Source organism: Gymnodraco acuticeps, unplaced genomic scaffold, assembly GCF_902827175.1.
Source record: "Gymnodraco acuticeps unplaced genomic scaffold, fGymAcu1.1, whole genome shotgun sequence".
Taxonomy (NCBI): Eukaryota; Metazoa; Chordata; class Actinopteri; order Perciformes; family Bathydraconidae; genus Gymnodraco; species Gymnodraco acuticeps.
In genome coordinates, this window is record NW_022990475.1 from 303,596 (window position 1) to 329,030 (window position 25,435).

The 25,435-nt window shown below is 41.2% G+C and overlaps 1 protein-coding gene across 1 annotated transcript in view; it reads left to right on the top strand.

The window, feature by feature from the left end:
* The first annotated feature begins 4,629 nt into the window (after positions 1-4,629).
* itgb2 (integrin, beta 2) overlaps positions 4,630-25,435 on the top strand; it is a 31,613-nt gene continuing 10,807 nt past the window's right edge. The window contains exons 1-11 of the mRNA XM_034226220.1: positions 4,630-4,791; positions 8,410-8,461; positions 8,745-8,842; positions 13,304-13,511; positions 13,722-13,892; positions 14,148-14,389; positions 16,139-16,297; positions 16,562-16,657; positions 16,765-16,854; positions 16,966-17,103; positions 24,402-24,592. Coding sequence (XP_034082111.1) covers positions 8,413-8,461; positions 8,745-8,842; positions 13,304-13,511; positions 13,722-13,892; positions 14,148-14,389; positions 16,139-16,297; positions 16,562-16,657; positions 16,765-16,854; positions 16,966-17,103; positions 24,402-24,592 — 1,442 coding nt within the window. The 5' untranslated portion in view covers positions 4,630-4,791; positions 8,410-8,412. The remainder of the gene's footprint in view (positions 4,792-8,409; positions 8,462-8,744; positions 8,843-13,303; positions 13,512-13,721; positions 13,893-14,147; positions 14,390-16,138; positions 16,298-16,561; positions 16,658-16,764; positions 16,855-16,965; positions 17,104-24,401; positions 24,593-25,435) is intronic.

Sequence of the window (25,435 nt, forward strand, 5' to 3'; positions counted from 1 at the left end):
TACCATTTCTTATAGAGGTTAATTTAGTAGCGAAATGACATGGAGTGATGCACACCGAAACCTACTGATTTTAACACTGCAACTATAGACGTATTATTATTGCTGAATATTAAATGAAGGTATAGTTTATTTGAATAAAGTTATTGTTTACAGACCTGGGTAAGATGTGACAACTTCCGGAATGACCAGAAACCAAACCAGCCGTGAAGTATTTTCTGTATTTTTTAGAATATTAACTACAACGTTTAGAATGTGTTAAAGGAAAAGTGATGAAAGACAATATGAGGAGAAGAGGCGTGTTTAAGTATGTATTGAATGTACAATGCCTGAATCCTCTGTTTAAACGTAACAACGGACATTAAGATGTGGAGGGCCGGCCCGCAGGGAGGAGCCTGCAGAAGCTATATAAGAGCAGCACCTGAGCGGTTCGGCCCCTTTTCTCTGCTAGCGAGGGCCAGAGACAGCTGCTTTTCTGTCGGACAATATCCTGTTTGTGACTGTACCGCGCCTTTTATTAATTAAAGTACCAATTTGAAAACATCTCAGAGACTCCATTTAGTCTCCTTTTTAAGCTTCTCTTTCCTGGACGCGAGAATAACCATCACAGTTAACAAGAAGCAAAAGGTTGCTTGAGAATGTCTTCCACAAGCAACACTCCAATGGCTGATAGCTCCAGTACCGCACAAAACATGTTTTCGTTGGACAAGAGTGAAAATGGAACGCACACGCTATTTGTTGTTTGTTTAGATCACGTAGTCTGTTCTTCTTCTCTGTCTTCCGGTTGTTGCCTCTTTTGAATGACGAACACACACTACCGCCGCCTGCTGGTAAGAAGAGTTATTGCCACTCACGCATGCGCAGTTCGTACGTGCTCGGCTGAAGTCTTTGCGGTGTGTTCCAGTGCGACACATGGCCAAGACGCAGGAGAACACGTAATGATAAACCTGTGAGTTGGATGTAGAAAAGTCAGAATCAATATAGATGTTTTTTATTTGAAAGAAAATTCAGATTGAACATGGTAAAAAACTGTAAATTATAGTGTCCGTCCAAAAAATACTTTGTACTTATAGTGAAAATCAGTGCTTGAATTGGGCCGGTACTCACCGGTACGTAGTACCGGCACTTCTTACTGCAAAAAGGAATGCTCTCTCTGTCAGCCGACTGTCCAGTCTGGTTTTTATCAAATGCAATGGACCACCGCTAGGACAGTTCAATCCAGAAAAGTATGTGAGTTCGTGGCTGGCAAAGGGAAGGAGAAGTGCTGATGAAAGAGCCTGTCCAGCTCCGGCCCCTGATACTGCTGTCCCCAAGGCCTTCTGGAGCCTTTTTTTTTAACAATGTGAGTATAAAACAATACATAATAATATTGAAAAAGTAAATATAATGAACACATACAGTATATAATCTCTCTCTCTCTCTCTCTCTCTCTCTCTCTCTCTCTCTCTCTCTCTCTCTCTCTCTCTCTCTCTCTCTCTCTCTATCTCTCTGGGTTTAAACCCCTCCACAACACTGAATCTGCTCTTTTAAACGTTTTTAATGACCTGTTTTTAGCTACTGACTGAACAGTGCTGTTCTTTTAGACCTTACAGCTGCCGTTGACACTGTAGATCACAGCATTCTCATTTCTCGCCTGCAGCATTCTGTGGGAATCAGTGGTACTGCTCTAGACTGGTTTAAGCCATATCTGTCTGAAATGTGGAAGCTCTGCTGCACGGCGATTTGCTGCCAGACGCTGATCAACGGGTCGGCTAAAGGCAGTATTGCAACACTCTCACGTTCCTGTTTATTTCACCGCTCGCTAGTTCCTATCAGGGCCAGTGCGAGGCTCCGGCGAACAATTCATGAGCGTGCTCACTAGCGCACCTCCCCCCCCCGTTCATAAAGTCAAGTACCCCTCAAAAGGTCTGTTTATTTCATTTTAAGGATGCGAACCAAGCACCATCTCCAGGTGCTCCTTTGAGAACCAGGGCAAAAAAGTGATGTACACCCCTGGTCATGTGATCTTTGCTGTTATGTTCACCATTGGTAGTCCCTCCGGCCAGCAGGGGCTAGGGTAGAGCAGTAACAGCCTGGATGACAGGGTGGTCTATAGGCACTGCATTACTTGAGAAGTTTCTTGTGAGAAGTTTGGCTGACATGGTCCCTTATGTGTTACTGTTCATGAACTTAACTTATTGTGTTACCTGAAATCTGCCTGCTCCCCGTGTGTGTGGGTTAATTGGGGGATTAAAAGAACTAGGTGCCAGCCAGTGGGCCATTACATGGAGGGCTCACTGGCAACACATGCACCCTTTAGGCCTGATGGTAAAACAGCTTCAACTGTTATGCTGCAAATAACTCTTCAACTGACTTCAGTTTCCTCAAAGTTTTTCATTGTTGTTTTTATAAATGTCTTACAGGAAGCCTTTTTCTCGTGTTTACATCCTTATTGATGAGTCAACAATAAAGCAGTTTGGTGTTTATGGTCATTAGTATGTGTTGATTGGTTCATGTTTGTAGCATTTTTAATGGCAGTTTTTTGAAAATGGCAAACAAGTGAATCAGATTTCTGTGTCTTACTTATACCTCATTCACACCAACGCAACTCCGGTTCAAGCTCCGTGCTAGAGTTTTCAGGTTCAGAACCGGTTCTTCAGTTTAGCTCCGGCTCTTTTCACACTGCCCAGAGTCCGACTGGTGCTGCGTCATTGCGTCATCGTTTGCGTCATGACGTAACTGTTTGCGTGCCTGCTTCATAAAGCCAAACCGCGCGGAAACCCCTCACAGCTCACACCGACAACAACAAATATGGCCGATTGTGCTCCAGCTTCCTCTGTACCTCTTCGGAAGACCAGATTCCCAGCAGGTAGCTGGTCTCTTCAGTGGACCACTGCTGCTTGTTAAGTTTCTCCATCGTTGTGTACAAACTGGATAAAACGCAGGCTTTTTGTTGTTGTTCAGGAGTTGATCTGTCTCTCTGCCCCCGCCTCGACGTAAGCGTGACGTATGCGGTGCTTTTGCTCTGGCCGGACAATTTTTTGCTGCTCGAAATGAACCGGATTCCGGAGCTAAGAGGCTGCTCCGCTGCGGTGTGAACAGGAAAACCCGGTGCTTTTCAAGCTCCAGCTCCAAACCGGCCCTGAAACACCGAGAACTGTGTGCAGTGTTTTGCAAAAAGTGCCAAGTGGAATTGCATATTGGGTTCAGAGCTGAAAATGTGTTTAGAGTTTTGGAGATTTGAGTTGAGGTTTTGCTTTTTGACTGTGAGTTTAAATAATTATGCTTTATGTAAAATGTGTGTGTGTTAGCTACTGAAAAAAACGGTAACAACAACAATGGATATATGGACAGCAGCAAGAGGGAGAGGTAGAGGGAGGATGAGAGAGAGGGAGGATAAGAGAGAGACGGATGAGAGAGAGACGGATGAGAGAGAGGGAGGATGAGAGAGAGACGGATGAGAGAGAGACGGATGAGAGAGAGGGAGGAAAAGAGAGAGAGGGAGGAAAAGAGAGAGAGGGAGGAAAAGAGAGAGAGGGAGGAAAAGAGAGAGAGGGAGGAAAAGAGAGAGAGGGAGGATAAGAGAGAGAGGGAGGATAAGAGAGAGAGACGGATGGGAGAGGGAGGATAAGAGAGAGGGAGGATGAGAGAGAGACGGATGAGGGAGAGAGTGAGGATGAGAGAGAGACGGATGAAGGAGAGAGGGAGGATGAGAGAGAGAGACGGATGGGAGAGGGAGGATAAGAGAGAGGGAGGATGAGAGAGAGAGGGAGGATGAGGGAGAGAGGGAGGATGAGAGAGAGACGGATGAAGGAGAGAGGGAGGATGAGAGAGAGAGACGGATGGGAGAGGGAGGATAAGAGAGAGGGAGGATGAGAGAGAGACGGATGAGGGAGAGAGGGAGGATGAGAGAGAGACAGATGAAGGAGAGAGGGAGGATGAAATGAAGTCAGTTGAAGAGTTATCTGCAGCATAATGGTTGGAGCTGTATGACTGTCAGGCCTACAGGTGATGCTTCTTCTGCAGGTGGATAAGGGGCTGTGGTCAGACCCAGGTGGTAAAATACAGAGTATTTTCCTTTCCTCTGCTTTTTTGTAAAAACATTTTGTTGTATTTATTTTTCCTCAAAGTTTTCAATTTACTGTATTTGACAAAGGCATCCTTGTTGTTGACATACCTGCAACTATGAGTTCTGCATGAATGTTGCACCAATTTGTTTTGGAGAAAAACAAAAGTGTAACAGCAGTATATTTGTGTTTCTACACATATTTTTGGTAGACTTCAACAATCTTTACACGCCATAAAAGATGAGTGTGCTTTAGATTGAGCCCCACAGTGTGTAATTGGTTGGATAAAGAGTCTGGTACTTTGAATGAAGTGTGCCATTAGCACAGTTTGGTTTTGGTAAGTGAGTGTAGTTTTGAGTGCAGTGCTCCCTTCTGCAGGGTAAATGAGGTGTTTTGCACTTTGTGTGTGGTTTTGTGAATTGTGTTTTGAGAAAATAAGCCCTGCTTTAAAAAAACGTGTTTTAGCACAACTTTAATGTAAGTGGAGTTTTTAAGCTTGCTGTGTGATGTATGCTAATATGATGTGTCAACACCACCCTTCCTGTTCTCTCGAACAGACTCTCTGGTTGCTTCACACTTCCTGTCATGTGGGTGGGTTAGCTGCTGTATTTAAACAGTACATCTTTTAGAAGAAGCCTCATACAGCTTCGAGTGTCACTGAGACACAGTTCCCTCCATCACGGAGTGCGAGGGTGGAGGCTGATTTATCAACCACACACTTCAAATTCTGCTTTAACGGCTGTTACTGGTAAGTTTGCTTTTATAACAACATTGTTTTTTGACTCTCATTACCCTTTTTTCACATTCTTATATGACAACCTGATGATATTGTGTTTCAAGCCAAATCTGATGTTAATTATATTTTACTTCATCAAACATCGAGTCAAATCTATTTTGTAACATTATCACACTAAAATATGAAGAAGTAAATCGATGCAACAACACCGCTGTTTTGTACATTTATATTATCAACATAAACAAACTTCCTGTTTTTTGAAGAGGAAGTTGACTAACTTAAGAACTGACAGAAATGGGGCGGTGGTGGTGAAGTCGATAGGGACTTGGCTTGGCAACTGGAAGGTCACCAGTTCAAGTCCCGGAAAGACCAAGTGCTACCGAGGTTTCCCTGAGCAAGGCACCGTTCCCTACACTGCTCCCCGGGCGCCGTTCAAAATGGCAGCACACTGCTCCTAACACTAGGATGGGTCAAATGCAGAGAAACAATTTCCCTACGAGGATTAATAAAAGTCCATCTTATCTTAAATAACTGATCAAGTATTGGTAGTATTGTAGTTCTTTATTTGATTTCTGAATCCAAAACTTCTTAATTATAATATAAAGTTGAGTGATAAGTTATAAGCAACGTCTTTTATTACTAATTTCTCCAACATCATAGGTTATCTGTACAAATGATTTACTGATACATACAAGTCAAGTTCTGCTTTATCCTGAGACCATTTTCAGCCTCGGTGAAAGAGGAAGTGAACTGATGACACTTTAATGTTCTCTATTACCTTTTATGGTGTCAACAGTGTTGAGAAAGAGACAAGCCTTTTTGAAAACGACACCATGTCAGTGTACAACTTTAAAACCAGGGCTCTAAATAAGGGTGCTTATTTTAAAAAGACTGTATGTGGTAATACAATGAGGAAGTACTTTTTGTGAGATATCGCACAACCTTTATGAGGATACATTATTCACATTTCAACAAGATGACAGTAATTTCTGTATGTAGTCCAATGATTGCATGTTGATCGAGGACCGTAAGATATTTTAACATCAACTGTTCTTTGGTTGAAGTAGTGAGTAACTTAATAATTGGTTAACAAACATAAAAGAACAAGTTGTGTTGTTAAATTGTCAATATGCAAACAATGCTAAAAGGTTTCAAATCATAACAAACTGTTGCAGCAAATTCCCTAGTTTGATTACATTACATTATTACATTACATTACATTTAGCTGACGCTTTTATCCAAAGCGACTTACAATAAGTACATTCGACCAGGAAGACACAACCTTGAAGAAAACAGAATCATAAAGTACATCAGGTTTCATAGAGCCAAACATTTCAAGTGCTACTCAACTGGCTTTAGATAAGCCAGTCCTTTATTAGTATAAAGTGCTTTCGTTAATAGTTCTAACGCTCGAAGTGGAGTCGAAAGAGATGAGTTTTCAGTTTGCGCCGGAAGGTGTGTAAGCTATCTGCTTTCCTGATGTCAATGGGGAGCTCATTCCACCATCTTGGAGCCAGGATAGCAAACCCACGTGTTTTTGCCTGATGGGAACTTGGGTCCCCCTCGCAGCGAGGGCGCAGCGAGTCGTTTGGTTGATGCAGAGCGTAGTGCACGCGCTGGGGTGTACGGTTTAACCATGTCCTGGATGTAGGAAGGGCCAGATCCATTCGCAGCATGGTAAGCAAGTACCAGTGTCTTGAAGTGGATTCTAGCAGTTACCGGAAGCCAGTGGAGGGAGCGGAGGAGCGGAGTGGTGTGGGAAAATTTAGGAAGGTTGAAGACCAGATTAATCTAGTTTGTGTTTTTGCATGAATAATTATGGAAAGCCCCACTGTACATTACCTTGTAATGGTATACGTTCCGGCAGGGAACATTTTATTGTTCCCTTTTACATTTAATGTGTCAACAAAGATGACTGATTTCTGCAGTCTGTTGTTGGGAAATTGGCAGGTTAGACAATTAATACTCGAAGGCCTTCCTCGTTCTATAGCAAAGCTGGCATAGCAAGGGCGTACCTTTAAAACTCGTGATTTTGGTGATTTTTCATCTTTAGTGATGTCAATCCATCAGAAAATATAATTGGATTAATCACTAAAATAAAATGTTGTTAATTATGATCAATTACAAGTATAAAAATACTAGTAGTTACTATTTACGACGCTGGAGCATGGACAAACCCGCTGTCACAGAGAGCCGCTGTTTTTATAATGTGTGATACACCGGACATACTGTATGCTTGAATGGTAGTATTTCTACTGCGAGCACTATCTGTACCGGCAAACACATTTTCATGTTTGATCAAATGCCTAAAATGACCTAGCCTATGCTTATATTATTCTGATAACTCATTGTTTTGTAATTATACAACTGAGGACTGTCCTCTCATGTGCAAAGGATTAATGTGAAGTTATATGGTGAGTCTTTTTAAACATGAACGATATCAGTTTCTAACCTTACCAGTTTTTTAACTATGAGCACCATCTGGTGTTTTGTAACCCTGATCCTTAATTATGTTATTTTAACGTTTTCTTATTGCAACTGCCATATGTGATAAGTTGGGAGTGGGAAGGCAGTACCACTCAAACTGATTGTTCCTACTTGCAACTATAGATGTCCAAGGTAGGTTAGTGCAATTTATAGAAATAACATGATAAACAATCAAAAACATCAAATAAATCTAACCTCCTTTCTAGGTAAACATGCGGTATTCATTTCATTTAGAGATGAACAGATGCATCGGCACCATCATGGGCTCTTTAGTCTGTTTGTTTCTGTGTGTCTGGCATGTGTCACACGTACCAATCAGTCTCTCGATGTCTTTATTTATTCCAGGCCAGAAAACACTGTCTTGATTTTTTGATTATCCGACAGCAACCCTATCGTCTATTCCTTGACCTCTGAGTGAAACGTCACGGGGTTAAGGGATAGTGGATAGGAGAATTCAAAAGGACTTAGGAGAAGAGACTGCGGTGCTTTGAGAATCCGAATGCACTTTCACTATCCGACGTGTTTATGATGCGCCAGCGGACGTCATGAATGTGCGTCTGCTGCTGTGGGGAAACTATGGAAACTACAGTTTTCTATACAGCGGACTACAACATGGATGTTTAATAAGAACGAGGGACTCATCTAGAGACTCTGCACCGTATATATATATATATATATATATATATATATGTGAAACACAGAAAGAAGATTGAGTTAAGAGTGGGATACGCTACAAACATTTCACACTATTGAAATCAAACTCAATGGCAGAACAGCAGCCTTTCCTGAAAACCTTTTACTTTACTTCTCTGCATGCGTGAGGGAAATGTCACAGTTTATTATTTGTTCCAATGATTTACCTTTGTTTGTGCATTTGGTTGACACAAACCTATAAACACAATATCTTTAGTGTTAGTTATATTTTGTGGGAAAAGTATAATAAAGTGAAACTGTAAGATTGTATTTTCATCAGTTCGAGGAATTGTACTCCTTTAATCAATGCGAAAACCAATTGTGGAACACATTAATTATCCATTAATGAGATCCAATCTGTGGCTAGTACAAGTAATGAGGCCAATGTAATGTTAATAGAATAATGAATATCATTTAAGGTTTACATTGAAAATGTGTATTGGTTTACAGGAAATGGAGAATTATTTGCTGTTTCTTCTGCTCATGCTGATGGGTAAACATGGTAAGTTTTGAAAACGTTAACATTATTATTAATTTAATTGAAAATATTTCAAACTAAAACATATTTGTTATATTAATGAGTGAAATGATTGCAATGCCAAATTAGACATGTGTGAGAGCAAGCCCTGCAGTTCATCAGAGCATTGTATCCACTGTCATTGCATAGTAAGAGAGGCTATACATGTAATTGTCCAAAAACAAAAACACATAATAATGATAATAATGTTTAGAATTAAGAATTCATGGTTCAATATCTTGAACAGAGTTTGTGCTTTTCTCTGCAGGATTGTGTCAACAGGAGAAAGGTTGCTCAAAGTCGATGGTCAACTCATGTGGTGACTGTATGAGATCTGCGCCAGAGTGTGTGTGGTGCAAACAGCTGGTGAGAAACACAATTTATGTAACCTATAAACTTTCTACTCAGGAGGTATATCTAGATTTTCCTGATGTAGGTGGGGCACTGACTGATGGTGGACAGGGGTTACACACAGGGGTTCATCTGGGCAAGGCCTGAGCACATAGGCCTACGTACTCACCTGATCAGCCTCACACATCTTCAACAATGGATGTTTCGGAAAATGTTTTGTAAAATGCCTGCTCTTCTCATTAAAACCATTGGTGCGTATCGAATCAAGCGCGTTCCAAACTAATAACTTGACACCAGCCGGCTACCAAAGAGGTTTTGACTTCACTTTTGGAGAGCCGGCATCCCAACCGGCTTTAGTTGGTCAGCTCTTCAATAGTGAGCTATAACTTGTACATGTATTCATTCATTTGCACTAATTGGTACATTAGCTGGGTTGCAGCATGAGAAAAGCTGTGCTCTGTTTATTTATTGTGATCTCAATATTTATCAGATAAATATTGGTTATCGTTTCGGTGCACATGTGGTTTCGATTTTCTCGAGCAAGATTGCAAGGAGCTGGTATTTGAAAGTAGCATTTTAAGGTCATGGAAAGGTTTGGATATCTGAAACGGTTTGTGTAACATGTTATATTATAATAGGTACAAATATTTACAGTTAATTGTGTCAGGGTGAATGAAGCAGGCAGGACCCAAATGCAGATTTCACAGATAATACCTTTATTTCAAGGCTAAACTAGAACAAACAGAACACTACCCCGTGAACACAGTCAATAGGCGCTTTCACACCGCAGTAATTTTCCCACAAAGGTTCATGAGAACTTAGTTCATGAGAACTCTTTAGTTCTCATGAACTAAGTACAGATCGCGTTCACACCGGAATAAGTCCCTGGGGGAGGATTAGGCAAATGAAGCCGCTGACGTCACTTCTTCTTCTGCTTTGGGTTTACTGGCAGGCCGCAAACCACTTCACGGCGTATACTGCCGCCCAAAGTCCCCGGCCGGAAGTCCCCGGAGTTGGGGACTGGCTTCAGTAGAAGCTGCTGGGACTCCCAGCAGCTTCTACTGAAGCCTTCCGAGTAAATCGCCAGAACGCCACACCTCCTCATCTCCACCGCTCCCATGTTTTATTTTGTGTTGCCATAAGTTAGTCTCTCTGCGTTTCTGCGCTGGGCTAATGCTAATAATGCTAATGCGAGGATAATAAAATGGCGGCTTCACAACACTTTTTGGGAGTTTTACGGGGCGTGGTTTGCAATCCGCCCAGCCAATCAGAAATATAGCTCTTTTCTCACAAGAGAGCCGTACGAAAGTCCCTGCTCTCTAGCAGCGACTTTCGTGGGGGTAAAAAGGTTCTCATGAACTAATTTTAGTACCGGCTCTTTTTGGTGTGAACGCGACAAAAGAGTTCTCATGAACTAAGTTCTCATGAACCTTTGTGGGAAAAGTACTGCGGTGTAAATGTGCCTAAAGACAGACAGAAACAACAGAACTTAAATACACACAGGACTAATCAAAGAAACAAGAGACAGGTGAGGAGGGAGGAGAAAACACAGGGGCACAAGGTGAACACAATCGGGTAATCAGACAGGAGGGAACACAGACAGAAAGCAACAGGCAAGACAGGGGGTGAACACTTTTCAAAATAAAACAGGAAACCAAAGACAAAACAAAACACAGACAGATCGTGACAAATTGTAACGATTACAAATGATGTTCTTTTCATAATACCCCCAAAAAACCCATTATGAATAGAATTAGCTACTGACATGTCTACCTCCTGTGATGGAAACTTCTGGAGCAATGGAGAGGAAACTCATCGAGACACAGGGAGAGCTGGAACTTTGATGGCAAACACTGATGGTTTATTATGGAGTTACGGCCGGAGAACTGACAAGACATGTGCTATGCCACGAGGTGACACAGGTTGCCCAACCAATTCTGAAGATCTCTACCCCAGACCTATGTATTTAGCTGGTTCTGAGAGAAGAATCAACATTGTGCAAAGCAAGATAGAACAGGCAAAGCACTATAACACCTCTATCAGCTGACGCCAACAAGCAGGAACAGGGAGACAAAACACTGAGAGCCCAAGGTTGGTCTGTGCTCAGTGAGGGCAGTACACGCTGATAAACTGGGTCAAAGGTGTGGGCCTAGGAACATATTTCCTCAACACCTCCTATTATACGGATGTAAGTTCAGGTTCATCATTTGTTGTTAGCAGATACAGCTAAAATGATGGCACTCACATCACAGATAACATCCTACTGCAGGCGTGACTTTAGCAGAACATGGCTTTTGTCGAAGAGTCAAGACATAATCAAATTCAGGGCCAGATCATAAAATCTGTTTAAAGTGTAACAGTCATAACCCCTGCTTCCTCCTCTTTAATCTGCCAGGCTAATCGTTTCCCTGCATCTCCTTGTTCGTAATATCTGTGTTTCATTATTTGTATTGCCTTTTTTGTTTAATGCTTATGCAGTAATTTATATTCCAGCTGTATTGACTTAAGTTGTTTGAGAATAGCACTGTTATTTGACTATACGTGATGTTTTTCTTGTTCCTTAATCTTTTATTCCAGAGTTTGGAAATTATTCATTTACTGTTTACGTTTACCAAAGGTGGAAAATAAGATTTGGCCTCTGTGACAAGGTTTTTATGGCGTCCCATATAATGTTAGGATTAGCTGCATTTTGATTTATATTAAAAGATTCTGTTGATTTCATTGACAATTTTAATCACTAAATGATAAAATCATGATCCGATAAGGTCCTTGCCAAATACTCACTTGACGTAACCTTCTGATATACCTTGGGGGAGGGTATCAACAGTGAATCTGTACTGGTATAACTATTGTGGACAGAGTACAGAGAGTACAGAGAGTAAATTAGTATTCTCTAGTGTTCGTACACTAAATATCAATGGGCCCCATTCTCAGCGTTTCCTCATTTAGAAGTGTAGCACTTTGTGTTAAAGAGCTGGTCTTCTGTGAAGAGCGATCGAGGATCAGGTCTGGAACTTGATTGAAATCTCCTCCCATGTGAGGGTCCGATAGATTTAAGAATAATTTCTCAAAGAATTGGGGATTATAAATATTGGGTATTTGTACCGTATGCATTAACCAGTGTCATGGGATCAGATTGTAAAAGCTCTTATACTATCACAAATCTTCCAAAAGTGTTGTTGGTGACAGAGTTTACCTATGATGCAGTGACGTGCGGTGAGGTTCATGGCTGGTGAGGCACTTTTTTGTAAAAGTCCTCCTTATCTTCCTCTAGTTTCAAAAGTCTAGTTTGTTGTTTGCGTCTGCGTAGAATAACAGAAGCAACAAGAACCTGTGGGCTCACGTGCGCCCCCTTCAGTGCGGCAGAGGTTATGGCTGCCTCCCCTGGTGCTTTCTCATTGCCGTTGTATGATGAGACCAGCGGGCCTAAATGTCATATACGTGAAATAAGTAAAGGACACATGTAATAAAGGGATCTACAAACATTACAATTGTGACCTACAGTGAGATGGTAACAGGCATGCGATTAGTGCCCGCGCTCCAGCCAGTGTCTGTGGGGTGACGCATCTGAGGTGAGGCAGAACTCGTCCCTGCCTCACTTCTCATCGCTCCCGTAGCGGAGTTCGTCAAATTTGCCGATTTTGACTATAAAAAGCAATTGGAATTATACAGATTGGAATCATACAGAATCACATTTACAAAATAAATCAGTGGAGACATTTTATTATTATTATTATTTAGTTTTTCTTTAGTTTTATTCCCGTTACATTGGAGTATGACAGGTGAGACTCTGCCTGTCGCTGCTGAGATGGGACGTTCCTATGAAGACATATTGCCACTTGGCTTGTTTGGGTTGTATATGATGAAAGAATATCTGGCTATAATTTCCTTGAGTTAGTTTAACATGCTCTGTGTCTGTCAGATGTGTCTCCTGCAGAAAGGCTATATCAATATTATGTTGTATCGAATAATTTTGAATATGTTTCATTTTCACATAGTTTTCAACCCCCCTTACATTCCAACCAGACACCTTTATCCCATCGGTCGTGTTGATTGTGCTTAGATATACTATATAGCGCCTGCAACAAATAAGATGACATATATAAACTATTACTGAAAAGTTCCCTCCTTTTCTAATATAATGTTTAGGTAGACCTATTTTGCTGATTGTAAATAAAGAAAACTTTGGACCCTAACCTCTTTTTCCAAAACTAAAGAGGTACCTCAAAAAACTGGTATCAGTAGTGTTGTGGCATTTTAGATCATTCCAAATTTGCTCAACTCTCAATTATAGTGATCTTAAAAGTAACCTTCAAAAGACTTACTGCGGTTCTATGTATTATGTCAGTCCCCAAGCATGAGTAGACTATAGTTTGCTAAAACCATATGCAAGGAGTAATATAAACAACTTAATAGGCAGACACAGATGAGTGAACATTATATATCTTTTGTGTGTTTTTCTTCCTCTTCGTACAGAATTTTACAAAAGCAGGTCAGCAGGAAGCAGTGCGCTGTGACACCAAAGCTCAGTTGATGAAGAGAGGCTGCAAGAGGGAAGAAATCATCTCCCCGGAGAACACTCTAGTCATTGTGAAGGCAGATCCTCTGTCTGGGTCATTCGACAAACAGCTGAAACAGCCTGTTCAGCTGAGTCCACAGAAGATTAGTTTGAGACTGCGACCTGGTGAGTGGAATCAGTTGATGCGGACATTTGTGAACAGAAGGAACTACAGTGATGTGTTGCCTGTGTTGGCTGGTCAAAAAAATGTTCTTAAATAGCCACTATCATCACATTTGATTTGAGGAATTGTAAAAACTACGGGCACTAAACGTCAAATATGCTTGAGCAGTTTTCTTTCTTTTCTGTCTGTGTGTTTATTTTTTGTTTTTACAGGGCTTCCTACGACATTCAGGGTTTCTTTCAAAAGAGTTCAGGGTTATCCTGTTGATCTCTACTACCTGATGGACCTGTCCTACTCCATGAAAGATGACTTGGCAAATGTCAAAGAACTGGGAAAAGATCTTTTTGCAGCTCTGAAGAGTATCACTAATTCTGCTCAAATAGGTAATAAGATTCAAATGTTAATCTGACAATTCAAATCATAAACAATACAATTGTCTATTATTTGGTAACACCCTCGTAAAATTGGTCTAGAACTGCCACTGTGTATAACGTGTTTATAGGTCTACACAAATATCACTGCATTTCCCCATTCAGACATCTTGAGAAACAAGTAAATCACCCCTGGCTTTGCCTTTTATTTCAGTTAATGAAAAGGAAAAAAAGATTACAAACCAATTGCCCTTTCTTTAACTACAGGGTTTGGTGCGTTTGTTGATAAGACAGTTCTTCCTTACACTAACACCAACAAGGAGAAACTGCTGAAGCCGTGTGATGAGAATGACCAAGAGTGCCAGGCTGCCTTTGGCTACAGACATGTGCTTAGTATGACGTCAGAAGAAGAACAGTTCAAAACAAAAGTAACAGAGGAGTTCATTTCTGGGAACTTGGACTCTCCAGAAGGTAGTCTGGACGCCATGATGCAGGCAGCCGTGTGTGGGGTAAGGAATCTACCAAATAAGTAACTATGAACTGTGAGTTACACAAGGAGAGCGAGAACGGGTTCATTATTAGAAAAGGATGATCAGTAAACAAGAAAAAACTCTTCGGCCGTTTCAAGTAGAAGTAAAATATCAAATTTAGAATGTTTCAGGGACTATGCTTTCAAGCAGTGAAATAGCCGTACCCACTATGAATTGCAACTGAATTCTGAAGTATACCAAATGACATTGTCAAAACTTCAAAATATACTTCATGACCCTAACCCTGACAAGTAAAATTAGGCTTGATGCTATATTTTCTAACATCAAAGGGCCTGTGATCTGAGGAAGCAAATATAGACATAAAAGAGAGTTGACAGGAGAAAGTATTCTGTTTATGTACAAAGGAGGAGCCTATCAGAGCATTACATAATGCCCTTTGAGGTAGGGAGAGTAGATCACATCATTTGTACATTTATCCCATCATCTATGTGAAGTTAAAACTTCTTTGCAGCAATGTTGAGCCAATCATGAAATGAGTGAAACTGGATTCGCCTGTCAATACACTGATATTTATTGAGAGCCTCAGCGGCCGGAGAGTTCACAGCATATCACAGTTCTCCTGTAAGATACCAGCAAACTCTGAACTCTAAAAGCGCCAAGCACCCAACTATACAGACAAGAAGAGGAGGGCCCTAAAACACGCGGGTTTTCCTTTAATGCATGCCAGATGTCGAGACAAAGACTCGTTGCATTGTAAACCCACATGAGCCAAGCTTCTCCCCCACAAGACATCAGATGACCTCTTGACCTGTGTCTTCCTGAGAAGCTATGGATCACATTACAGGCAGGAATACACTTCAACCATATGAACAGATTCCCGAGGACAAATCACTAAACTCTATATACTTTAACAAGACCAAAATATTCCTTTACAATCTAGATCAGGGGTGTCAAACTCAAGGCCCGGGGGCCAAATCCGGCCCGTGACCTCATTTTATGTGGCCCCACAAGAGCTTGCAAAGAATATAATATGTTTATTATAAAGTTACATGCAGATTTACAGAAGCACGTTGCCCATAAACTACATGTCCCACAATGCATCTCAAATTTGACTTTTGTTCTTCAAAATATTCATTTTCTCAGAATGTCACTTCTTTTTTCATTTTTTTTTTAAATGCTACTTGATTTTATTTTGACTTTTTTTTCCAGAATTTGGCTTTTCTTTTTAAATCATTTTGTGACATTCTCACTGAAGAGACTTATTAAATTATTACCCTATCCGATAATAATCCAATGCAGACGGCAATAATTATTTTATATTAGATATTTATATATGTATTTTTTGTATGTATATAAAACTGGCCCTTTGAGTGCAACCATGATGCTAATGTGGCCCGAGATGAAATTGAGTTTGACACCCCTGATCTAGATGGTTCATATATCAATATATAAAATGCAGCCCAACAAAAGCTTACCATCCCCATCATTTCATTTTGTCTTTAACACAATCACAACGTTTTCTATCCAAACTAAAAATACAATCTTGTTCTGGTATCCTAAACCTAGGACCAGAAGCATTACAACATCCTCATTGTAGTTACTCCCATGTTTTTCACAATGCATCTTACTTGGGTTTAAATGTACTTTGGAGGAGGCTGATATGAGAGATCACAGGGTTTTCTTAAAGCGAAACATTCAAATTTCAATTAAATGGGCCTTTAAAGTGTTCTTACTTAAATTGTTCCATACACATGTATTGTTGTTTAGGAAAGAATAGGTTGGAGGAACAGCAGCACTCGGCTGATTGTGCTGACCACTGATGCCGGATTCCACATGGCCGGAGATGGAAAATTAGCTGGCATACTGGAACCCAATGATGAACAGTGCCACATAGAAAACAGCTTGTACACCAAAAGCAATGTAATGGTATGGAATCACATAAAAAGCAAATGCCTTTTTTTTACCTGCCATGCCACTTTTACTGTAACAACGTAAATGTCCCCGATGTGGGACTGATAAAGGATTTCTGATTCTGATTTCTGAATTAATTTGTTGCAGTGGCATGGTTACCAAGATTGTAATACATTGTTGAAAAACTTGTGTAGTGAGGTTAGCACCTTAAATAGTTATGTAAGGTATGTAACATAAGGTTTACAGAATGTCACTGATTTCTTGGATGGTTGTGTGCAGGACTACCCATCTGTTGGACAACTAGCCATGCAGTTGGAAAAAAACAATATTCAGCCGATATTTGCAGTGACAAAAAATGTGGAGGATGTGTACAAGGTAAAATAAATGTACCTTTTGTTTTTGTGCCTCATTTCATTTATTCATGGTTCACACATTTCATTCTTATGCTAATTGTTTTAATTTAACCTTGTTTTTTATCCCAGCAACTCACTAAATTGATTCCAAAATCAGAGGTGGGAGTTCTGTCCTCAGATTCAAAAAATGTGGTTCAATTGATCAAGGATGCCTACAAAGTAAGTTGTCCGTTTATCACATTCTCCTTTTTGTTGGGTGTGCATCTGTCAGTTATTTTCCTCACACGTTTTTGTTTTATCCAACCCTCTTGAATGTGCACTCCATGGCAGAGGTTGTCGTCCAAAGTGACTGTGACCCATGACAATCTGCCTGAGCATGTGAGCGTTATCTACACCCCTAACTGCAAGGGTGCAGGACCAGCAGGGGAGAGCGAAGGGATTTGTGATAATGTACCAGTGGGAAAGGAGGTCAGTTCTTTCTCAGTATTTTTAAACTTTTCAATTTGATTTCAAATTCCTGTTATATTAATTTGAGGTCCTTGAGGCACTGGATTTAGTAGGGTAATAATAATGACATAACTACTAAACACATTTAAATGTATCATAGCTCCTTTTATCTCATTACTCAAAGACACTTTTACATTTAAAAAACATTTCATACCAACATCCAAACAAACACATACACAAATGAAAAAAACACAATGCAATGAAATGAATAAGAAAAACTAAACTGGAATAAAAATATGTCAAAACTGGTGATTTTGAAACTAGTGAGTTTGAACAATTCAAAATCATTACATTACATTTAAATAATTTTCTTAAAATTAAAAAATGTGCTCGAGTACCACTACTATGAAAAAACACAGACAATACAAGTCACTGTTTTAATAAGTAAGCATAAACAGTTTACCAAACATATACAATTTGATTGGTACATACTTCACTTCTAAATACCTCACGTCATCCATATAAGCTCTCCTTCCAGTTGAAGTTCAATACTAACATATTCAAACTTGAAGTCGAACAGTAATACTTCCAAACATGATAAGATGTTGTAAAACAAACAAACACATTGTTCTGCGGTATGCCCAACATGACAGTAGTGGGTGTACACTGTACAGACATGCAGGACCCTGAAAAATGCGGTCGCAGACAGACGTTTTTGTAATAACTGCTGCCGCACTAATACAAAATGCAGAATGTAATAACACCCAATATTATGCTGAAAAAATTGGCCGGGTAGGACCTAAAGGTGTTTAGAATTGATCTGAGAGGGTGTTAGGGGTGACGGTCTTGGAGGAGGAGTGAGGTTAAATATCATCAACATTGCAGTGGAAACGGATGCCATCTTGGCGGAGGTTTTTTAGGGGGAGGGTGTATAGGAGAGAAAACCTGGGGGCAACACAAGTGGCTGGGGTACTGGATGGCAGTTCTAAATCACACAAGAGATAATAACACGCAAGCGTTCTCCCACTGAATTACAATTTGATAAACGTAGCCCGCCAATCAGGACGATACTACATGAATGCGTGTGTCGGCCTCACATTATAAGTCAGCTACGCCGCTGACTGTCACTCTTCTTACTTCAGCGTCTTCGTCATGACATATTTCATTTCATTTCAATCCTTTATTTAATCAGATTGGTCCCTTGATATCATAGATCTCTTTTTCAAGGGAGACCTGCAGCATAGAGACAATAAACAATAAAGGACATCATACATTATAAAATATTAATATATTGAATGAAGAATTTTCAAAATGCATGAATCTTACACCATTTCCCCTCTCTGTTATGTGGTGCTATAACACACGCCTAACAACCATTATGTTGCCCTACATCATGTGAGGAACATACAATGTAATTTAATGTAAATTGGATGATGTCTATCATATAGGGCTGAGTTCTTGTTGCCAGTAGGTGTCACTATAATTATGAAACTATATTGACCTGTAAAAGTCCTCAGGCCAGAATTATTATTCAAGACATTTGGAACAGTTTGAAAAATGTAGTCTCAACTACTTCCTTGTTTCATGGCATGTCTTAAAATGGAAGCAATGCTGCAAGGGTGTTGCATGCAACTGAAACCTTTTAATAACGCCTTAAAAAGGTAATCGCCTCAAAATGGCCAAATTGCACACAAAAAAGTATTATTTTAAGACAATATGTGATACATGTGACATGCATATACTGTATCATATATCTAGGTTTTAACATAAAGTGAAGGCTGCTCTATTAAAGTTTTGTAGGGGGTGCTAATGAGTCAAGTTTTGTGTGCTTTCATCCCCAAGCACAAACAATTACTTACTGTTTCATGGCAAACACAGCAACACCACGAGAATAGCAATCAACTGGTCAACCTGCTAAAAAGCAACAACACAGAACTCACCAGAGCAGTGCCGAGATGGAGTACTAGTCCTGGACTCGGACTCGGACTCGCGCACTGATTGACAAGACTCGGACTTGGACTCGTGAATTCTCGCGCACGATGACTTGGACTCGGACTCGTGAGGTGACTCGGACTAGACTTGTACATTGACACTCCGACTTGGACTCAGACTCGAGCAAGTTTTCTCTGGAGTCTGATGTCCTCTATCCTGGCTTGTGCACCTGCTAGGCGAGTTCACGTACTGGGCCCCGCTAATCCAGTCTAAATATGTCTGGAGACACACCCCGCATCGTGCTGTATGCTTTCACACATTCTGCTTCCACATTGGAAAAGAGCAGCGCAAAATGTTCGTTATGAGGAAACCAGTGCTGGAATTGGGCCGGTACTCACCGGTACGCAGTACCGGCACTTCTGGTTCTGACCCATGGAGTACCGGCACTTCTTGCTCAGTACCGGCATGCTGGCGGTACTCCGGTACTCATGCACCGTGCCAGTACTCAACACTCTCCCGCCGTTCTTATTATACATCCATATATATATATATACAGCCGCCCGGTACTCAGTAGATGCGTCATGAGGTGCCGAACGGACATTCTCATCGCTCTAACCGCTGGAGTTTCACAGCGGCTGTCAGCTGTTTACTCCTGTCATTCAAACAGAACGTGCTGGAGAGGGGGCGGGGCTTATCTTCTCCATGTAAATACTGTGGTGGAAACGACTATGTCAAAATTAACCTATTTGACCGTGATTTAATAGTAATACACGTTTCAAAATAATAATAATAATAATAATGCCGAAGTAACAACATACTGAAAACTGTTAGTAAAACCATGTTTTAATGCTTTACAATTTACATACCTAGATGCACGTGTGTTGTGTTTATGCAGTGCAACTCCCACCCAGTGGGTGGCTATGTAGAGTGATAGAACAGAGCAGGCACGCCCCCGAGAGAAGGAAAGCAAGTCACGTCACAAATTAGCATTTCTAAAATGTTAGCGTGGATTAATAAAAGTGCAAAAAGACAGCGGTTGTCGCCGGAAGAAACTTCAAATACAGAGAATGCTGTGCCTGTGTTGGAAATTGTGTCTGATGCGGAGCTTTCTTTGGTTGATCCTCCTGCTCCAAGTTCTAGTGCATTAGCATTAGCACTAGCTCCGCCGCCTCCTCCAGAGCCTCTAACGTTAGCTGCTGCTGGCGCAACTGCCACCACCAACACCGGGCAAAGCGATGCACCTGACTGCTGGACAACGGACCAGGTGCAATATTTTTGCAAGACCAATGCATGGCTCCTTCTTAAAGATAAGAAGCTAGGATGTCGGATATGCAGAGATGTCAAATCTTTGGGAATACACACTGGACAAGGACTGAAACTGTCAACTGAATGGGGTGAGTGTGCAGTGTCTCATTTCGGTGTTGACAAGGGCAAACAACAAGCTAGCCTGAGAAAAAAAATCAAAGAACATAAAGAATCACAAGCCCATGTAAAAGCTGCTGACATCCTTACATCTGCTTCACGTGAAACTATTCAACATCAAGTGCAGTCTATGCATAAATCTGAATTAGACACCACTATCAGAGTTTTTCGAACGGCATATAAAATTGGCAAACATAGCCGGCCATTCACAGACATGCCAATTGATTTGAATGTACAGAAACTGAATGGGCTGAACGTGGGCAGGGTTTTGCACTCCAATAAAACCTGTGGCGAAATCATCGACCACATAGCTCATGAGCTGAAGAAAAAAATGGCAAAAGACATTACAGAAAACCAAAGAAAACTCTGTGTTTTGGTCGATGAATCTACCACTATTAGTGGTAAAACGGTGCTTGTTGTGTGTCTACGCTCAGCATTAGCTGATGCTGAGCCCGAAACGTTTTTTTGGGAGCTGATCGAGTTGGATGGAACAACGGCTGATGACATCACAAAGGCGTTAATGGAGTGTCTTGGAAGAGATTTTAACGAGGACTTTTTAGGTCAGTGTTTCGTTTCTTTTGCATGTGATGGGGCTTCAGTCATGCTAGGGAAGAGAACAGGCGTTGCTACCCAGTTGTGTAGTAAATTCCCAAGCCTGTTTGTGTGGCACTGCTCCAATCATCGTCTAGAGCTGGCAGTTGGGGATGTGGTCAAGGAGGTCTCAGGGCTCAATCATTTCCAGATCTTTTTTGACAAACTCTATTCCTTGTTCCATGCCTCTCACAAAAATCAGAGGCAGTTAGCGCAGTGTGCGCAAGCAGTCGGACAGCGTCTCCTGGTGATAGGGCGTGTTTTGTCCATCCGCTGGGTGGCTTCAAGTGAAAGGAGCGTCAGAGCAGTCTGGGAAAACTACCGAGTGCTTCATGATCACTTCACAAATGCTGCAAACGACACGAGCAGGGATTCCAGAGACAGAGCAAAGTACAAGGGCCTGGATGATGTGCTCACATCTGCAACGTTTGTCAGCAATCTGGGACTGATGTACGATGCGCTCACAGAGCTCAGCGACCTCTCTCGGCAACTCCAAAAAAGAGAGATGACACTGCCTACAGCAGATAGGCTCTTAACTCGAGAAATACGAGTTTTTGAATCCATGGTCACCATGCCTGGCCCACACATGACTACAGTTCATACAGCTCTAGCTGAGAAGTCCTTCAAGGGTGTTGCCCTGCGTGAGAATGGCAGGCTTGTACAGATCCATGCAGGTCAGTTTTTCCGCAGTATGGTAGAGAATCTGAGACACAGAATGACTTCCACAACCTCCTCTCATGTCAGCACAAGAGAAATCCCATTACATGGCCGGGAGGCCCGGGACAATCAGCTAATCCAGGACATGAAAGTGGAAGTTGGCCTGAAGAGGAGTTAGACGTACAGTATGGGGACGTAGAGGTGCTACGTTTGTGCGAAGTGCTGAAAGTGGACAGAAGAGAGACTGTTCAGGGCTTTCGCGAATACAAGGAAACCAGGGCATCCCGTACACCTGCTGCCATGGAGCCTCTACTGAAAGCAGTTCCGAACCATCGCTGTCTCCACTAGTGAGTGTGAGCGGGCATTCAGCTGCATGAACGATATCCTTACTGCAAAAAGGAATGCTCTCTCTGTCAGCCGACTGTCCAGCCTGGTTTTCATTAAATGTAATGGACCATCACTAGGACAGTTCAATCCGGAACAGTATGTGAGGTCCTGGCTGGCAAAGGGAAGGAGAAGTGCTGATGAAAGAGCCTGTCCAGCTCCAGCCCCTGATACTGATGTCCCCAAGGCCTTCTGGAGCCTTTTCTAACAATGTGAAGTATATTGCAAAGCAGCTCACCCAGTGAGAAGACTTTTGGCATAATGTGCCGATTTGTACAGATCCTGGAGATAGAAGGACTTCAGACCAACCAGGGAGTTATCTGATCAGCTTGGTGTTCAATGTAACTCTTTACCATGGCTCAGACTTTGTTACTTGCAGTTACAGTTTCTCATTTTAGATTGTGCACATTTTGCATTTGTTTTTACATGTTCTTTGTTCATGCTCTTTATCATTTTTCTGAGTTGGAAAGTTAGATTGCATCATAGTTTACTTTATACATATTTGTATTCTTCAGTGGTGAAGTATATTGCAAAGCAGCTCAGCCATGTGAGAAGACTTTTGGCACTTTATCGTTTTTCGTTTTCTGAGTTGGAAAGTTAGATTGCATTCAAAATGTACAGAAATACTTAATTTTGTTAAAGCTTTTTATAAAAAATGCTTCTGACCAGAGCTTTGTTTCCTTGTCATTAATGTTGAACACCACCAGAGGGGCTCTCACCTGAAAGGTCTCTGCTTCATGTGTCTTCAGCAGAAGATCTAGACTTTGATTGCTATATTTTCAGTTAATATTGACCTTACTGAGCTTTAGCCATAGCCGCTGCCTATCATAAAAAATGTTAAGTACAGTGAACCTTTCTAAAATATACAGTAGTAAAGAGACAAACCCACCAGCATTATAGTAGCCAAATTCTTGTTTGTGGTCTGTATATATAAAATTGACTTGAAAAAGTTGCTGATTTTAGAGTACTGGCACCTTTTTCATTCCAATTCAAGCACTGGAGGAAACAATATTGAAGAGAAGGCTCCGTAACACATTACTCTAAGGATCGAGTTCAGACATATAGGCTGTCTTGAACAATATCATCAGAGTAACGTGATCTAATCAATAAATAAAGATTCAGCCGATAACACGAAAGCACATGGCTACTTAACATGCAGAATGACGTCATTTTGCATGCTAAGTAGCCATGTGCTTTCTGGGGCTTAATCTTTATCAGTAAACCAATTTAACTGGTAAAAGTTCCTTCAAAATAAGAATCCTGATCTTATTACTATCAAAACAAAAGTGCAAAATGAAAACTTTACCATATGAAAATATTGGCATACAAATGTAATCACTTCTCTAAAAGGTAACTCATTTTAAATATAGTTAGACATATTAAAGGTCATTTACAATAATAATAATAATAATAATAATAATAATATTATTAATAAGCTTTATATTTGTATAGCACCTAAGAATTGTAGCCAAACTCGCTTCACAGCAGTTCAATAGACAGATTAGTATAACATGACAGGATAAAAGCAATGTAGAGGAGCAGCTACATTTCAACACACATATCCACGAAGATTAATACATGAAGACTGGTGACTCGGACTTGAAATCGGACTCTTCTTAGGTGACTCGGAGTTGGACTCGGATTCGAACACAGGTAATGATGACTCGACTCGGACACTCCTTGGGTGACTCGGACTTGGACTCGGACTCGAACACAGGTAATGATGACTCGGACTCGACTCGGACACTCCTTGGGTGACTCAGACTTGGACTCGACTACGACTCTCCCTAGGTGACTCGGACTTGTACTCGGACTCGAAGAGTGACTTGGACTCGTGAATTGGTGACTTTACTACAACACTGGAGCAGTGCACCTAAAGCGACCCCCCCATATAATGCGGTCAGTGCAGTCTCTATGGGGGAAGTGAGCTTAGCGGGTTGATAAACTTGTTGCAGCACATTTCACCTGAAATATCTTCACCGCCAGTCCTGAATTTCCAAGAGGAAAGAAATACGTCCGTGCTGCTTTAACTTTCAAATATATCTGGGTTTTTTATTAGTGGTAAAAAAACACTTTTCATCTGAAGCCAACAGCCAACAAGACTTTGGTAAAGAGGCATGTACAAAGGCACTTAAGACATAAGACAAATTACTGTAAAAAGTAAAGAAGCTGGAAGGGAGAGTTCCATTAAAATGCATTTAAGTACAAGGGGGGATCAAGAATGTGGCTTTCACAAGTTTACCATTAAAACCAGTGTGTGTTTTTTATATATTTAAAGTGTATCAATACATATTTAACAGCTCTGACTCTTTAACCCTGCCTTCCCTCTCCAGATTTATTTTGATGTCACAGTGACAGCAGACACATGTATTGAAGACAAGTCTTTCACCATAAGACCACTGGGAATTAAAGACACATTGACAGTGACCCTATCTTCAAACTGTGAGTGTGAATGTCAAGACCCACAGGACAGCAGTCACCCACACTGCAACGGCAGGGGAAGAGTTAGCTGTGGTATTTGCAGGTAAGCTATACAACTCCTAAACATTGACTGTAAATTGGCATGTATTTAAATAAATGCAGTGAAACAGTGTGAGTAAGTATGTGCAAGTTGTTTATGGTTATTGCAATGAAAAAACAGACTGGAAAATAAAGTCAAAAATAAATGACAGACTATGAAGCTGTGAGTTCTCTGCTAATCATAGGGGAGGCTTGTGGAGGGTTATTCCAGATGCAAAGATTTCCTCTATCTGTCCTGTCAGTGTGTGGAGAATAATCTCTGCTGTGTGTCCAGCAGCTGGTGGTCAGGATAATCAGTCATGGAGAGCAGTTTGTGCAGAGTCCTTCCCACCACAACTCCAAACACATTTGACATGATTACATGTAGAAGGCCCTTTAGGTTGTATGTTCAATATGATAAGTATGGTGGCCGATATGGGCAGATACTGTACATTAAAACAGCCCAACATAAGGAGAAACGCGCTGCAGTTTCAAAACCAATGCAAAAAAACACAAATGTGCTATAATACATGAAGACACATCTTCAGAAACTTGAGGAAACATGCGCAGCGTTTACTAAAAGCTGCAGAAACCAAACGCTGCAAGAAGCTCAAAACACAACGGAGACCAGGGGACAATAAAGAGTGACGCACCCAGCTGGGGGACCAGGGGACACTAAAGAGTGACGCACACAGCTGGGAGACCAGGGGACACTAAAGAGTGACGGACACAGCTGGGAGACCAGGGGACACTAAAGAGTGACGCACACAGCTGGGAGACCAGGGGACACTAAAGAGTGACGCACCCAGCTGGGGGACCAGGAGACACTAAAGAGTGACGCACACAGCTGGGAGACCAGGGGACACTA